At 48.5% G+C, this 17,548-nt stretch overlaps 1 protein-coding gene across 7 annotated transcripts in view; it reads left to right on the top strand.

Annotated features, from left to right (window-relative positions):
• Window positions 1–17,548, top strand: part of GRK4 (G protein-coupled receptor kinase 4) — a 53,306-nt gene that overhangs the window by 8,953 nt on the left and 26,805 nt on the right. For all 7 annotated transcript variants that reach the window (XR_001918228.1, XR_001918229.1, XR_001918230.1 and 4 more), the window contains exons 2-4: window positions 4,684–4,779; window positions 10,295–10,407; window positions 13,597–13,674. Coding sequence is in view for 2 of the 7 variants with exons in the window: in XM_018049857.1 (XP_017905346.1) it covers window positions 4,684–4,779; window positions 10,295–10,407; window positions 13,597–13,674 (287 nt within the window). In the remaining 5 variants the exon portion in view is untranslated. The remainder of the gene's footprint in view (window positions 1–4,683; window positions 4,780–10,294; window positions 10,408–13,596; window positions 13,675–17,548) is intronic.

The raw sequence follows: 17,548 nt of genomic DNA on the forward strand, positions 1-17,548 counted from the left end.
CTCAGTTGAAGCTCAGGCCCAAATCCTAGAATTGCCTTGATCCTTATACACCATCCCCAGTCACTGGACAATTATTTTCATATCTCTCTTCAAAATGTAATCGACTCTGACCTCTCGCCACCTCAACCTGGAAGACTGCAGTTGCTGCTGCTTTGGCTTACTTCTGCCTTTCTGACCCTGCGTTCTGTTCTCCACACACCAGCCAGCGTGATTCTATTGAAGTTCACGTTGGATGTGTCGGCCTTCTCCCCTACCTTCTTCATGGCTTCGCAGTCTGAGTAAAAGCAGGAACGTTGGAATTACCAGGACAGCCAAAAGTAAATAATGTTTTTTAAAGAAATGAAGAATGCCTTTGTGGGCTCATTTTTAGACTGTACAGGGCTGAGGAGAGACTGAGCTTCAAGGTGTGATAGTAGAGACTCCTGAAACCGAAAAGGAGAAAAAAAAGACTGAAAAGAAATGAGAACACCCAGGAACTGAGAGACAGCTGCAGAAAGTGTAACATGCATACAGAGAAGACTGGAAGCGAAGAAACAGGGAAAGAAGTGGAAGAGGTGTGAAACAATGATGACTGAACATTTCCCCAAACTAACGGCAGCCATCAAGCCACAAATCCAGGAAGCTCAGGAAACAAGTAGGGTAAATGTCCCCCAAAACTGCACCTAGGCAAATCACGTTCAAAGATAAGGAAAGCACACTGAACACGCCAAAATAAGAATGGTAACTATGAAGAGACAAACAAAAAACCCCAAAAGTATGGAATTCAAAGGTAAAGAAGAAAACCAGAGAGAACACCACCTTCTAGAGGACGAAAGATGGGGATTGCATCTGACTTCTGAGAAACTACACAAAATTTCTTAAGAAAATGTCCCTTAGAAATGAAGAAGATGGACTTTCTAGTTCAGTTCAGTCGCTCAGTCGTGTCTGACTACCCCATGGACTGCAGCATGCCAGGCTTCCCTGTCTATCACCAACCCCTGGAGCTTGTTCACACTCACGTCCTTCAAGTTGATGATGCCATCCCACCGTCTCATCCTCTGTCGTCCCCTTCTCCTCCTGACTTCAGTCTTTACTTTGCAGTTTTTTAAATAAGGTAATATTACTGCCTGTGAAGTGGCATAGTGTTATTTGAGAGTGGACTTGGATTAGTCATAAAATATATTATTAACTCTAAAACAACCACTAAAAGCAACTTAAAGAGAAGTATAATTTATGTACTAAGAAAGATGAGAAAATTGTTTTATAATATGATCAATTATAACTGTGAAAGGCAAAAAAAAGAATGGAAGACAACAATAAGAACAAAGAACAAGGGCAAGAAATTTTCAGAAAAGAGTAATATTGCAGATGGTAATCCAACTATGTTAGTAATCACTTTTCACGTGAGTGGTCTAAGTATACCGATTTTAAGAGGTTGTCAGAGTGTATGAAAAAACAAGACCCAACTCTGTTGTCTACAGGAAACCCATCTTAAACATAGAGATGCATATAGGCTAAAAACAGATGGAGAAAGATGCACCGTGCTAACACTTGTCGAAAGACAGCGGTGCGCAGCGGCGTCCCACTAGCTGTCCGTTTCATATGTGACAGCGGCGTCCCACTAGCTGTTTCGTATGCGACAGCAGCGCCCCACTGGCTGTCCATCTCATATGCGCAGCAGCGTCCCACTGGCTGTTGGTCTCATAAGCGCAGCTGCGTCCCACTGGCTGGCTGTTTCATATGTGCAGCAGCGCCCCACTGGCTGGCTGTTTCATATGCGCAGCGGCGTCCCACTGGCTGTCCATCTCATATGCACAGCGGCGCCCCACTGGGTGTCTGTCTGTTATGCGCAGCGGTGCCCCTCTGGCTGGCTGTTTCATATGCGCAGTGGCGTCCCACTGGCTGGCTGTTTCATATGTGCAGTGGCATCCCACTGGCTGTCCGTCTCATATGCGCAGCGGCTCCCAGTGGTACCCCACTGGCTGGCTGGCTGTTATGTGCAGCGGCGCCCCACTGGCTGTCCGTCTCATAGGCACAGCGGCGCCCCACTGGCTGTCCGTCTCATACGTGCAGCGGCGCCTCACTGGCTGTCCGTCTCATACGTGCAGCGGCGCCCCACTGGCTGTCCGTCTCATACCTGCAGCGGCGCCCCACTGGCTGTCCGTCTCATAAGCGCAGCGACGTCCCACTGGCTGTCCGTCTCATAAGCGCAGCAGCGCCCCACTGGCTGTCCGTCTCATGAGCGCAGCAGCGCCCCACTGGCTGTCCGTCTCATGAGCGCAGCAGCGCCCTACTGGCTGGCCGTCTCATAAGTGCAGCGGTGCCCCACTGGCTGGCTGTTTCATACGCGATAGTGCACAGAAGCCAGTGCTGCTCACAGCTTGTCTCCTCTCCTTCCCGCACTGTGTCCACAAGGTCATTCTCTGAATCTTCGCCTCTATTCTTGGCCTGCAAATGGATTCATCAGTGTCATTTTTCTAGATTCTGTATATATGTGTTAATGTGAAAAGCCTATTGTTGGAAAAGACCCTGGTGCTGGGAAAGAGGGGAAGAAGAGAAGTGGGTGCCATCCCTGGCTCAGTGGGCTTGAGTTTGAGCAAGCTCGGGGAGATAGTGAAGGACAGGGAAGCCTGGTGTGCCGTAGTCCGTGTGGTTGCAAAGAGAGTCAGACATGACTTAGTAGCTGGATGACGAGCGCGTTGCTCTTTCTGGCCCACTCCACCCCGTACGAGGCTTTAGGCTCGCCCACATTGCTGCAGGTGGCCCAGTTGCGCTCCTTTTCTCGGCTGAGTAATATTCCGTCGTCTGTATCTGCCACACCCCCTTTACCCATTCCCCTCTCAGGGTACTGAGCTGAGTGCTCTGTGGCATCCTGGAGGGATGGAGTGCTGGGGGCAGAAGGGAGGTTCACGAGGGAGGGGATGTGTGTACGCAACGTGGCTGATTCATGATGGACAGCAGAAACTGACACAACATTGTAAAGCAATTGTATTCCAATAAAAATTTTTAAAAAACCATTATCAGCCTACCTTCCTTGCCGTGTTGTGGTTGTTCAGTCACTCAGTTGCGTCTGACTCTTTGTGACCCTGTGGAGTATAGCACGCCAGGCCCCTACCCACAGGTAACTATTACTCTGATTTATATAACTGTAAATTAGTTTCAGCTGTTTTTGAAATTTATATCAATGGAATTACACTGTCTGAATTATTTTGTGTCCAACTTCCTTTGGCTTCTCTGATAGCTCAGTTGGTAAAGAATCCTGCAATGCAGGAGACCCCGGTTTGATTCCTGGGTCAGGAAGATTCGCTGGAGGAGGGATAGGCTGCCCACTCCAGTGTTCTTGGGCTTCCCTTGTGGCTCAGCTGGTAAGAATCCGCCTGCAATGCGGGAGACCTGGGTTCGATCCCTGAGGTGGGAAGATCCCCTGGAGAAGGGAAAGGTACCCACTCCTGTGTTCCAGCCTGCAGAGTCCCGTGGACTGTGTCATAGTCCACGGGGTCACAGAGAGTCGGACGCAGCTGAGCGGCTTGCACTCTCACTCTCCTTTACTCAGGATTGCTTCGAAGCCTGTCCATGCCGAAGGCGGTCAGAACACGTCCACTCTCCTTGCTCCGCAGTGTTCAGTCGTGCTCAAACAGCACAGTTTTTTGCCCCTGCCCCAAGAAGACAGCGGGAGTGCCTGTGTCCATCCACACAGCCGAGGCTCCAGAGGAAGGGTGGTCATCAGGAGTGAAGAGGAAGGGGGCTTCCCTGGTGGGCCAGTGGTTAGGCGTCTCCTTCCGTTGCAGGGCATGGCGGTTTGATCGCGGCTTGGGGAACTACCATCCCAGATGCTCTGGGGCAACTAAGCCCGTGCCCCTCAACTACTGGGCCTGCTGACTGCAGCCTGGGCACCGCAACTGGAGAGAAGCCTGCAGGCTGCAGCTAGGACCTGCTGCTGCTGCTGCTGCTGCTGCTGAGTTGATTCAGTCGTGTCCGACTCTGTGCAGCCCACCAGGCTCCCCTGTCCCTGGGATTCTCCAGGCAAGAACACTGGAGTGGGGTGCCATTTCCTCCTCTAATGCATGAAAGTGAAAAGTGAAAGTGAAGTCTCTCAGTCGTATCCGACTCTGTGCGACCCCATGGACTGCAGCCTACCAGGCTCCTTTGTCCATGGGATTTTCCAGGCAAGAGTACTGGAGTGGGGTGCCATTGCCTTCTCCAGCAGCTAGGACCTGGCACAGCCTAATAATAAATAAATAAATAAATAAATAAATAAATAAAAACATCTTTCTAAACTATTATCTAATTGCTCTTCCTACCTTGTCTTGCTAGGGAAAGTCCTCCTAGGCCTTTCGGAGGCTTGCATCCTCACCTCCGAGGTCTCTGCCCATGTGTGACACAGAGGGGCCTCTCCTGGTCCCATCTCAGCCCAACGAGCACCCGCCGCCTTTGCATGGCCTGGTTTTATTTCACACCATTTATCAGTGTGTGTGTGTGCGCATGCACGCTCTGTCACTTCAGTTGCGCCTGACTCTTTGCAGCCCCATGGACTGTAGCCCACCAGGCTCTTCTGTCCATGGGATTCTCCAGGCAAGAATACTGGACTGCCATGCCCCATTCAGGGGATCTTCCCAACCCAGGGAACACATGAGTGGAAGGAAGTAGCTGTTAGAAATGCGTAGTCTGAATGTTACAGAAATACTTTTTTTGTTTGTTTTTTAGGAGGGATCAGCAAGAAAAGTGGTCGTAGTAGGAAGTGGAGGGAGATGCTGAGACTGCCCCCCGTCAGCCAGTGCAGTGAGCTTCGCCAGTCCATCGGTGAGTATGGAGGCGCGCCCGTTTCTCCGGAGGCCGCGTCTGGCGTGTGCTGTTTCCCTTTGTTGGAACTTATTTTCTCTTGAGTCCCTTGTTTGTTTCAAATCCTCTATAATAGATTCTCCTTATACCATCAGGACTCTTCACAGGAAAAAACCACATAGGTTTTCTAATGTGCGTTAGAAACATTATCAAGTATATGGCTATTGACTTTTTCATTTTCAAAGATCTTGGAAATTCCCTGGTGACCCAGTGGGTAGGACTCCACACTTTCTTTCGCTGCTGTGGGCCCAGGTTCCACGCCTGGTCGGGGAACTAAGATCCCACAAGCTGTGCAGCACAATGAAATGAATAAATAAAAATAAATAAAATTAAGACCATTCTTTAAGATGTAATATAGGCCCATTGTTCTGGATAGAACTGAAGAGAAATGTAGCAATCATCCCCTCTAGAAGGGAACGCTGGTAACCCTTTCTCATTCTTCTTCCAGACGGTTCTCTATGCGTGTGGACAGGAATTCTCGATGGGAACTTCAGGAAAAGAGTGGTCAGATTAAACAATAAGATGCCTCAGTGTCATGGAGACTGAGAGTGAGAGTTAGCGACAGGTCCTGGCCCGAGCGAAGAAGTCGTGCGTAGAGCCTTGCGTGAGGGCGGCCATCACTGTTTGTTTAGAGATGTGATTTCCAGTTCACAGGATACGCATCAGAGTGTGGATATTCCCCAGTCCCCTTACCCTTGCCTGCGACTTTGCTGACACTGACTGTTACCAGTGTTTTCATCCGTTTGGCGTTCAGTCGCTTATTCGTATCCGACTCTTCGTGACCCCGTGGACTGCGACACGCCAGGCTCCCTGTCCATCACTGTCTCCTGAAGTTTGCTCAGATTCATGTCAAATTGTAATTTGAAAAATGGTCTCATTTTAATTGTGGATGGAGTTGAGCAGTTTCCTTGGGTTTTTTCAGTTTTATTTTCTTCCAATTCATTTGTAAAAGTTCTTCATATGCAAAATGAGTTGTCCTTTTATGTTCAGTGTGAACACATTTCTATTTCTGCTCTTGCCTTTTGACTGGCAGTATTTTTTCAATATGGACGTTTTAATTTTTTATGTAGACAAATATGTCAATATTTTTCTTCTTAGCCTCTGAACTTTATGTTGTATTTAGGGAAGACATCTTTACTCCAAGATAATTTTTTAAAAATCTGTTTTTTCTTTAGTACCATTGTAGTTCCTTGTAAAGAAAGTTTAAATATTTTAACTATCAAAGTTAACTTCAGACAGCATAAAGTCAGAGTATTTTTCCCCTAAAAAAACCTACCCAACCTTGTTAATTAACCTCATTACATTTTTTTCTCATTATGTTTTAAAAACAGCAATTTTTTAAAGATATAATTAGTATGCCCTATAATTCACCTGTTTAAAGTCTATAATTCAGTGGTTTTTAATATAGTCACAGAGTTGTGCAACCATTACCGCGATCAGTTTTTTTAGTTTTACCACATTTTCACCACCCGAAAAGAAACCCCCTGCCCACTGGTAGTCACTCCCGATTCCCCCCCCACTTGCAGCCAAAGGCGGCCACCCATCCACTCCTGTGTCTGTGGATTTGCCGACCCCGGACATTTCATACAGATAGGAACCAGACACGAGGTCTCGTGTGGCTGGCTTCTTTTCACTTACCCTCATCTTCTGAGTTCCTGCACTGTGCACCATGGATCAGTACTTTCCTCCTCTTTGTTGTCAAATACTCTTCCACTGTACATATTATGCTTTATCCAGTCATCATTTCATAGATATTGAGTGGTTTTCCATTTTTTGTCTGTTATGAATAATATGGCTACAGTTCAGTTCAGTCGCTCAGTCGTGTCCAACTCTTTGCGACCCCATGGACTGCAGCACGCCAGGCTTCCCTGTCCATCACCTACTCCTGGAGTTTACTCAAACTCATGTCCATTGAGTTGGTGATGCCATCCAACCATCTCATCCTCTGTCTCCTCTTTCTGCTCCCACCTTCAATCTTTCCCAGCATCAGGGTCTTTTCCAGTGAGTCAGTTCATCACATCAGGTGGCCAAAGTTATTCATGTTCAAGTCTTTTTTTCTTGTGGTAAAATAAACATGACGGAAGTGGCCACTTTAACCGTTTTGAAGTGTACAGTTCAGTGGTGTTGGTTTGGAGGGTGTACGTGTCTGAGAAGGACCTCTGTCTGCCTGTGCCACACACACGATGCAGACCTTGCTGCGGCTCAGGGCTGGCTGCTCTGAGCCCGTGATCTCCCCAGCGTCCCCGAGAGCGGCCCTCCCTGTCATTGCCGCCTCACTGCTGAGGTACTTGGAACTGGAACCAGTTGCCTTCTGAGACACTTTATTGTGAGAAACTGGCCCTTCCCTCCCGTGCTGGTTGCCTCCCTCAGGTCACCACTGCTCTTCCGCTGGCTGGTACCCCGGTCCCAGCTTGCTGCCCCTCTCCCTGTCCATGGCCTGGGTCTTTGCAGATGGCCCTCGGACATGAGCATGTCCCACAGGTCTCTGCTGTCTTCAGAATGCCCTACTTGTAAGTATAACTGTGAAGGTCAAACGCGACGATCTGCGGAGAGGACTTACAGGTGCCCTGGCGTACGGTGAGAGGAGGAAATTCTCTCCTGTAGTTTGTTTTTGTCCGCTTCTTCCCGGACGGAGGGAGACTCCTTGTGTGGCTTCTAGGCCTTTTGAAGCTGTGAGCTGCCTTTTTTTCCCCTTGAAGCTTCGTTTGCCTCCACATTGGCCTCCCTGCGTGTCCTCTCTCAGCCTCTCTGAACTGCTTGTGGGGTCAGCCGTTTGCCTTCTGTGTATCTTGGTCCATAGATTGTCCTAACAAATTAAAATCTGGTACAGGAGTATAACATTACAGGTCCGTGCGATCTAGAAGCTGTTAAGTGTGGCTGGAGCCAGAAAGGAGAAAATGCTCTGAACTGGACTCGCGCTCTGCCGAGGAGCACGGAGCTGTCGGCTTCCCATCCGTCTGTCTGTGTTTTGCCCCTTCTGCTTTGCACCCGCGAGCTATCCTTTCTGGCTTCCGATTTGTCCTCTTCGATTTCTCTCTTACTCTGTTACCACAGCTCCTCAAGTAATTTTTACTGCTTACTGTGTCCGTCTGGATCTTTACATTTTGTGGTTAATTTTTTGTTCTTTCTCAGAGGTTTTTTTTTGTCTCTACCTCTGGGTCAGCCTTCTTTTGTCACGTTTAACATTTATTGGAGCCTTTAATCTTGGGCCTGGGAAAGTTTAGTGTATATTTAATTATAAAACTTCATGTATGGTTAATTATAAAATTTAATGTGTGTCTAATTTAAGAGAGGGGCTTCCTCTGTGGTCATGTGCTTTGGCTTTCCTGGGCACCCCTCTCTTGCATGGGGTTCTGGAAGGTGGGTGGGTCAGCGAGGTCCCGTCCGGACGGAGCCTGTGTCCCAGGGGCCACAGACAGCGTTGCTCCACTTTACCAGCTCAGCATGTAGCTCCTCCAGCCAGGCTCTGCCTCCTCGGGGTCTCAGCATCTCGCTTGTCAGACACCCACATCCTGCAAAGAGGCTTCAGCCTGAAGAAGTCCCCTGGACTGCAGTTGTGTTCAGGCCTCGGCGAGGCTCCCGGGATCCAGACCCCCGGGCGGGCTCCCTTGCCTCTGAGGACTCACCTGGCGGCCCCTTTAACAGGCCCGCGCCCTTGGCTTCCTCTCTTCCTGCTGTGGTTCAGCTGTCAGTTGTGCCCTACGTGTGTGTGTGTGTGTCTGACCCTTCACAACCCCAGGGACTAGCGCACCAGGGTTCTCTGTCTGTGGCATTTCCCAGGTGAGAATACTGGAGTGGGTTGCCATTTCCTCCTCCAGGGCATCTTCCTGACCCAGGGATCAAACCCGTGTCTCTTGCATTGCAGGCGGTTTCTTTACCACTGAGCCACCTGGGAAGCCCACGCAGTCCTCAGGTCTCTTAACTCCCGAGGACACATGTGTTCTTTTTTCCATGTCAGGCTTCATCCTTTCTGTTGTGGTTTTGTCTTTGGTCCTTTGAGTAGGAGCCTAGGTGAGAAGGCCAGCAAACCCGTGCTCCATCTGCGACCCCGCTGGAAACCGGGAAGATCTACGGGCCTCCGAGTGTGGGGGCAAAGCCTTGCCAGCTCTCAGCTTTGGACTCCCCTGGCTGTCCGTGCTTCCACTGCAGGGGTCACGGGTCACATGCCTGGTCTCCCAGTGGTGAGGACTCCACGCTTCCACTGCAGGGGCCAGGGCTGGAAGCTTGGTCCCCCAGTCAAAGAAGTTCCACCGGCTGCGAGGTGCAGCCACAAACAAAAAACAAACCAAAAAAACCTCAGCTTTTGAAAACATCACCCCTTTAACGACCTTATGTCCTGTGTGTTTTAAATGTAGTGAGTGAGTGTCCCTAAATAAAATGTGGTAGCTGAATTGGATCAAGTGGGTGGCAGAGTTTTTGCCAAGCTGCTGCGGACATTCGCTGAAACAAGCAGTTGTGCAGTGGGAAACAGGGTTTCCTATCCTTGGCTGCATTCCCACATGCAGACTGAGTGACCTAAACAGGGTTTTGTTCCTACTTATACTTGGCGTTAATAAACCCTTTAGTTGAGGAGTTTGTTAGGGCCCGCTTGATTTTCACGAGTTTCACTTACTTCTTCACCTTTATAGCTGGTTTAGGGATGTGAAAAAAGCGAAAGTGTTAGTTGCTCAGTTCTATCTGACTCTCTGTCCATGGGATTCTCTAGGCAAGAACACTGGAGTGGGTGGCCGTACCCTTCTCCGTGGGGTTTTCCTGACCCAGGGATCGAACCCAGATCTCCTGCTTTGCAGGCACATTCTTAACCATCTGAACCATAGGGATATCTGAACCTAATTATGCTCAAGTTCAGAGCCACTGCTAAAAGAGCAGCTGATTTTCTTGCTGAAGTTTAAATAAACCTATTTTGAACATACAATTTTGCCTTATAGTCCTTGTGACACTTTCGCTAAATCTTAGTGCCTTGTTCACAAGATAATATGAGTGTTTGGGGTAAGGTAAGGTATACAATATATCATCCCACCAGAGAGAAAAAAGACAGTTAAAAAATCATTAAAAATATATCTGTTAACTTGTGAAAGAATAGAAATGTATCAAAACAAAAAAGTTTTCAAAAATCTAAGGTAGAACGTTCCTGTGATGTATTTCACATGCGTGTAGTTTGTGCCTAACACGGAGTGGGTGGCATCGTGGGAGGACCGACCCAGCGCCCTTTCCTGCCCCTCGGTTCCCCAGGGACCCCCCTTTCCTTTGTGTAGGGAGCAGGGAATTCCCAGTCCATCTCCATACACCTTTCTTCATCCGTTCTTCCAGCTGCCTTTGGCACTTTAATTTTAAATATTCGTGATAACCCAGTGTGAATTAGTAAACAACTGTGGTCTCAACAATAATACTTCGAGTACTGTTTCTGACGTGTATTGTGTCAGGTAAAAGTAGTGAGGTTCCGAAAAGCTGTGTGTGTTGTCTTCTCTTCACCCAGAGAAGGATTACAGCAGCCTCTGTGACAAGCAGCCGATCGGAAGACTTCTCTTCAGGCAGTTCTGCGACACGAAAGGGGATCTGAAGAGGCGGATTGAGTTCCTGGACGCAGTGGTGAGTGATTCATCACCGCGCAGAGTCACCCGAGCCTGTGCTTTTGGAAATTGAAAACTAGCTTGAGAGCTCTCTAAGGCGGTCAGACCCTGCAGCGCGGCGAGAGCACAGAGATGAGCTGTCCTGGCGTCGCGCCACGTTGGGTTAGAGCGGATAAAGTAGTAGCTCATACAGATTCCTTCTCAAGCTTTGGAGAATCAAAGGTGTTTACGACATAGCTTTGAAACGCGCTGCTTTCCCTTGTAAGAAGGCTAAAGTGGGGGTGAAGCCAGCGCTTGTAGAGCCGCCGCCTCCAGGCGCCCTGAGTGCTTGGAGACGCTCCCACCCAGAGCACGCACAGGGAAGACAGCTAGCGCAGGAAGCAGGGTCACAGTGAATGGGGTCGGCCGTCCTTCTACATCTGCCTGACATCTGTGCCTCCAGCTCGACGTCCACCCTGACTCCTTCTAGGTTAAGAGATGCTGTGCTTCTGAAACCATAGCGATAGCACCAGCAAGGCTAGAAGCTTCAAAACTGTGAACTTCAGAAGCAGCTTAGTGGAGCGTCGGTAGAATTCATTAATAAAAGTTCTCTTACTTCCAGTTAGTTGTGCCCAGACTGTGACACTTCCCTCTCTGCTTTAGCCTGTCCTAGTTACATCAGCAAATATGTATTGACTCCATACTGTATGCAAGGTACTAGCCTATATCATGGGGATTTTATCCATTTCTTTCCCCTTGACTTAGCTTTTTAGAAATACGTACCTATTCACTTTTCACTTTCATGCACTGGAGAAGGAAATGGCAACCCACTCCAGTGTTCTTCCTGGAGAATCCTAGGGACGGGGAAGCCTGGTGGGCTGCCGTCTCTGGGGTTGCACAGAGTCGGACACGACTGAAGCTACTTAGCAGTAGCAGCATGTATTCTTTCAGAAAACTGTATGGGGCCCTTGCCTGTTTTATTGTTTACTCCTGTTCTGGGAGCTCCCCGGCTCTCCTTACTGGTGCCTGGACTGGGCTGAGAGATGGCTGGGAGGGAGGCCGTCAGAGCTTCCTTTTTAAGGCTTCTCAGATGGCGCTAGTGGTAAGGAACAACCTGCCTGCCAGTGTAGGAGACATAGGGGACATGGGTTCCATCCCTGGGTTGAGAAGATCCCCTGGAGCAAGGCATAGCAGCTCACTCCAGTGTTCTCACCTGGGCAGTCCCATGGGCAGGGAGCCCAGCAGTTTATGGTCCCAGAGGGTTGCGCAGAGTTGGACGCAACTGGAGTGACTGAGCATGTGTGCTTCCTTTTAAAAAGTTCTCTCTTTTGCATTGGACTGCATTTGGTGTTCAGTGCTGTGTTAGTTTGAGGTGTACACCCGAGTCTTCTGATGAATCATGACCCCGTTAGCTGCTAGGTGCCTGGCTTGCTGGCTGTGGCTGCAGGATTAGTTTTTCGACAGTAGCCTCGTGGTGCATAAGCCACACCAGTGTATGCCACCAGGCATCACTGCGGCTCCGACTCTCCTTGTAGTGGGCAATGCCGGGTTCCTTGGGCTCCTTGAGTGGACAGACAGCATCTTACCCATTCCCTTCTCCTGGCTGCTGATACGGCTGTTCGCTCTGTTCCTCTCTCAGTGCTTGCTGAATGAATTATATCAGTCAGGGGCCAAGGAAAGACATGGAAACGGGAACAGATAGGCTGAGAGATTTATTGCAAGGAATCAGCATACATGATGGTGTGATCTGGCTGGAGGTGGGAAATCCGGAGGACAGACCATCAGGAAGGGGGTGAAACTGCTCTCCTCAGGCAGAACTTCTCAAGGAAGCCTCAGCTCTGCTTGAAAGGCCTTTGCACTGGTTGAACGAAGCCCACCCAGATTACCTGGGATTAAAGTCAACCGAGAGAGACTCTGGTCACATCTACAAATACCCGGCAACACTGGGTTAGTGTTTGAGTGCCTGGGGATGGTCACCAGTCTGGCTGACACGTCGGAGGCCATCGCGGAGTCACAGCACTTTCTTTCCTGTCGATTGTCCCTTGTATTGCCTCTAGAGCGCCAGGAACTTGAGTTGGGCAGTTTGTGAGTAAACAGCGTGCTGGTCAGTGTGCTGGTGAGTGTGACGCCTTGAATGGAGAGCATGAAGTCGGCTCTGGGAGGGCAGCCAGCCGAGGTCACGGCCCCTGTGCCGGGCCTGAGCAGAGTGCGAGGGAGGAGGCTGGACGCTGGCCCAAGCCCTTCATCCTGGAGTCCTCTCCGTGCGTTGAGTAGAGCGGCTTCCCTGGGTCTTCGTTCCCTGTTTCTCAGCTCCATCTGGCTTCCGGCTTCACTGCTCTCCAGGGTCCCAGTTGCAGAACTTGGGCTTCGTGAGGCCTCTGCATCCTCCTGTCTCCCTGGCTGGGGACGCTGCAGGACGACTGGTTGAGACTCTCTTATCTCGGCCTTGGCAATCTCCCCCTTGTCTCTCTCTCTCTTCCCTGTCTTCCCCTTCCTTGTTCCTTGCTCATCCTCGATGGGTGTTTAGATACTGATCAGGTGCTGCCTGTGACTTCGTTTTCTGGCCTGGGTGCTGTCACCTGCCCTTCGGTTGATCCCTGACACGTGTGTGTGAATGGCTCCTGCTCAGGTGCTGCGGACTGACTTCCTTGGGAGCACTGCACACAGGTGTCCGAGTGCGTCTTGGGCTTTCCTAACACGCCATTGCCTAGGCCAGCCCACGTCGCTCATCCCACTCCGTTTTACTTGGCCACGTCTAAGGGCTGGGCACGCAGTGTGGCACAGGGAGCACCGCGGCACGTGTCGCTTCACTGCGCTGTTAGTGGCCCAGTTGTGCCCGCCTCCTTACGACCCCATGGACTGCAGCCCACCATGCTCTTCTGTCCATGAGATTTTCTAGGCAAGGATGCTGGAGTGGGGTGCCATTTCCTTCTCCAGGGGATCTTGCTGACCCAGGGATCAAACCCAGGTCTCCTGCACCGCAGGCAGACTCTTTACTGACTGAGCTACGAGGGAAGCCACTACATTATCGATCCTTTAAAAACAGAACAGTTTTTCCCCTCGTGGCCATCAGTTTTCCAAAGAAGAGCTGCAGATACTTGACCAGAAGAGCTGCTTATTGGTTCTCAAGGCACCAAGTCAATCCCACAAGTCAGAGGATTTTGAAACCTTACAAAGTCCACAAAGAAGCTTAACTAACATTTTTCTTTTCTGTCGTCTCTGCAATCAGGCAGAATATGAAGTGGCTGCTGATGAGGACCAAAGACACTGTGGGCTCCTGGTCTTGGACACATTCTTCGGGGGAAAGGTGCGTTTCCTTCTTTAGCATAAAGATTTGTAAATGACTTAAATAATTAGAGCACATAGCCATGTTTACTTCATTGGAATAAGTAAGTAATGAAATGACTCCATTTTACTTTGAAGTCAAGGCCCACTGGGGTCTGAACCATCTCTGCCACTCGCTCATTGTGGGAACCTTTGTGCCCGCTAGACAGCCCACTGAGAGCTGTAGAAGAGAGGTTTCACTTATGTAGCTTTTAAGTCTTTTTCGTTAATTTCTTTTTTCTTCCTCACGTTTTCTGAAGAAAAACTCAAATAGCAAGGGAAGTTGTCAAGGAAGAAGGTGCAGCGTGGAGAGTTATCCTGGCTGATGCAGCAAGTGTGGAAGCAGGAGGGGGCAGCAGACGCCTGCTTCTGCTGCTGGTCAGTCGCGTCTGACTCTCTGCGACCCCATGAACAGCGACCTGCCAGGCTTCCCTGTCCTTCACTATCTCCTGGAGTTTGCCCACACTCATGTGCCATCCAGCCATCTCATCCTCTGTCACCCCCTTATCCTGCCTCAATCTTTCCCAGCATAAGGGTCTTCTCCAATGTCAGCTCTTCACATCAGGTGTCCAAAGTATTGGAGATTAAGCTTCAGCATCAGTCCTTCCAGTGAATATTTAGGGTCGATTTCCTTTAGGATTGACTGGTTTGATGTCCTTGCTGTCCGTCCAAGGGACTCTCAGGAGTCTTCTTCAGCACCACAGTTCAGTTCTCTCCTGCTCAGCCTTCCTGATGGTCCAGCTCTCTCATCTGTATGTGACTACTGGAAAAACCATGGCCTTTGACTATACAGACTCTTTGTCAACAAAGTGATACCTCTGCTTTTTAGTATGCTGTCTAGGCTTATTATAGCTTTTCTTCCAAGGAGCAAGTGTCTTTTAGTTTCATGGCTGCGGTCACCATCCACAGTGATTTTGGAGCCAAGAAACTAAAGTCTGTCACCATTTCTACTTTTTCCCCTTCTCTTTGCCATGAGGTGAATGGACCAGTTGCCATGATCTTACTTTTTTGAACTTTGAGTTTTAAGACAGCTTTTTCACTCTCCTTCACTTTCATCAAGAGGCTCTTTAGTTCCTCTTCACTTTTTGCCGTTAGGGTGGTGTCATTTGCGTGTATGAGGTTATTGACATTTCTCTTGGCAATCTTGATTCCAGCTTGTGCTTCATCCAGCCCGGCATTTCGCCTGATGTGCTCTGCATTAAGTTACACAAGCACAGTGACAATATACAACCTTGATGAATTCTTTTCCCAATTTGGAGCCAGTCTGTTGTTCCATGTCTGGTTCTAACTGTTACTTCTTGGCCTGCATACAGATTTCTCAGGAGGCAGGTCAGGTGGTCTGGTATTCCTATCTCTTTAAGAATTTTCCACAGTTTGTTGTGATCCACACAGTCAAAAGCTTTAGTATAGTCACTGAAGCAGAAGTAGATTCTTTCTGGAACTCTCTTGCTTTTTCTGTGATCCAGCGGATGTTGGCAATTTGATCTCTGATTCCTCTGCCTTTTCTAAATCCCGCTTGTACATCTGGAAGTTCTCTATTCACATCCTGTTGAAGCCTCTTGTGGAGAATTTTGAACATTACTTTGCTAGCGTGTGAGATGAGTGCAACTGTGTGGTAGTTTGAACATTCTTTGGCATTGCCCTTTTTTAGGGAATGGCATGAAAACTGACCTTTTTCAGTCCTGTGGCCACTGCTGAGTTTTCCAAATTTGCTGGCATATTGAGTGCAGCACTTTCACGGCATCATCTTGTAAGATTTGAAATAGCTCAGCTGGAGTTCCATCACTTCTAGTTTTGTTCGTGGTAATGCTTCCTAACGCCCACTTGATCTCACACTCCAGGATGGTTACAAACAGCAGGAATTTGCTGCTCACAGGCCTAGAAGCTGCTAGCCAGCACGTCCTTGCTGTGCCCTTACGTGATGGAAGAGGTGTGAGGCGCCTCTGGAGGTGTCTCTGGGGCTCCAGCCCCACCCACGGGGCTCCATCCTCTTGATGTACGTGCCTCCCAAGGGCTCTGCCTCCCAGCATCGCCACTTTGGGGGTTAGGAATTCGGCATGCGTATTTGGGGCACACATTCAGATCGTAGCACTCGTATATAGGACATCCTGAGTCTTCATACACATTAGGGAGAAAGAAAGCTGCGAGAGCTAGTAAATGAATTCAGCAAGGTTGCAGGGTACTAGATCACTAGACAAAATTCAAGTGTGTTTCTATACACTCATTTAAAGTCCAAAAATGAAATTAAATCAACTCCATTTACAGTAGCATAAAAAAGAATAGAATAGTTTGCAGTAATTGTTTATAACAAAAGAAGTGCAACATTTAATACACTGAAAACTTCAAAACATCATTGAAAGAAAGTAAAGCAGAACTGTGATCAAATGGAAAGACATCCTGTGTTCATAGACCAGAAGACTTAATATTGATTTGTAGATTCAATATGATCTGTATCAAAATCTTAATTTCCTTTTTTTGAATAAATTAACAAGTAGATCTTAGAAATACACATACCGAAAGGGTCATGAACAGTTAGAACAATCTTAAAAAACAAAGTTGGAGGACTTAACACCTCTCAATTTCGTAACTTACTACAAAGCTGCAGGACAACATGGTCCTGGCGTAAGGACAGATGTATAGATCAGCAGAATAGAACTGAGAGTGTGCAGACTGCCAGTTGACTTAAGGCTGCCAGGACTGTTCATTCGGGGAAAGGAGACTGTGAACACCATACTGCTCCTAGAGGAAACCTCTCAGGTGTGACTCTTAGCTGTAGAACTTCAGGTGCAAAGCTTCACGACCTCAATGTAGATAGTGGGTTCTCATATGTGACATTGAAAGGACAGCGACAAAAGCAAAAACAGATAAACTGGACTTCATCAAAGTACAGGGCTTCAGAGAGCACCACGAAGGACAGAGGCAGCCTGGAGAGTGGGGGACATACGTGCCGGCCGGCCGTGTCGGACTAGGAGCGGGCATCCAAGACACGTAACCAGCTCGTACAGTTCAACAATAAGAAGGCAGCTCAATTTTAAAAAATAGTGAAGGTTTGTATTTTTAACAGAGGATAATAAGCATATATCTGCAAAAACTACCCCCTCTCCGTCCCCACCAGTAGACTTTCCCATCAGAGTTCTCATTGTCCAAAACTTTAAAAAGTAAGGCACTGGGTCATTTGGTAAATTTTCTCTGGCAATTACCTTTCCTGAAAAATAAGTATTGTTCCTTGATTTAAAGCCGCAGAAGCCATCTGTATTCCACTTTCCTCGTGCTTGGTATCAGGCCAGTGGTCCCATCCTCGGCTTGCCGCACTTAGCTGGCCTCACGTCTCTGCTCGTGGGGGATCTGAGCACTGCTTTTCCTTCCTGTGGAAATTTCTGTTAGTGTGTTTTCTAAGACACTGAAGGAAGGATCTCTATTTGGAGTAAGTCATTAAATAGTCTTCATAGAATTAACCTGTTTAATTTAGCTTCAGGAGATTGAGACCTTTGGAGGAGAAATAATACTATGGAAAACCCTAAGAGCTATTTCTGTAAAATGTGCATTTTTGAGACAAGCGTTGGAATTTAATGGCTATGTCTGCTGGGAGTTCTGTCTTGTTTTCTGTTTGGCCCTGTGCCTGGAACAATGCGTATTCGATGAGTCAGCGAGTGACCAAACTTGTTTACCCTCATCGTAGCCTCTCCGTGTAGCAAGAAAGTGGTCTTGGGGGCACACTGCTCAGGTGAGGCTCCACTGCTGCTTCTGCAGCTATTCCAGAATGTTCCATGGTTTGTTGAGCCTCTTCCATCAGGTTGTTATGAGGCTGAATGACAGAATGCATCACTTGTTCTAGGCAATTTGCATGACAGCTATTA

Source organism: Capra hircus, chromosome 6, assembly GCF_001704415.2.
Source record: "Capra hircus breed San Clemente chromosome 6, ASM170441v1, whole genome shotgun sequence".
In the NCBI taxonomy this organism is placed as follows: domain Eukaryota; kingdom Metazoa; phylum Chordata; class Mammalia; order Artiodactyla; family Bovidae; genus Capra; species Capra hircus.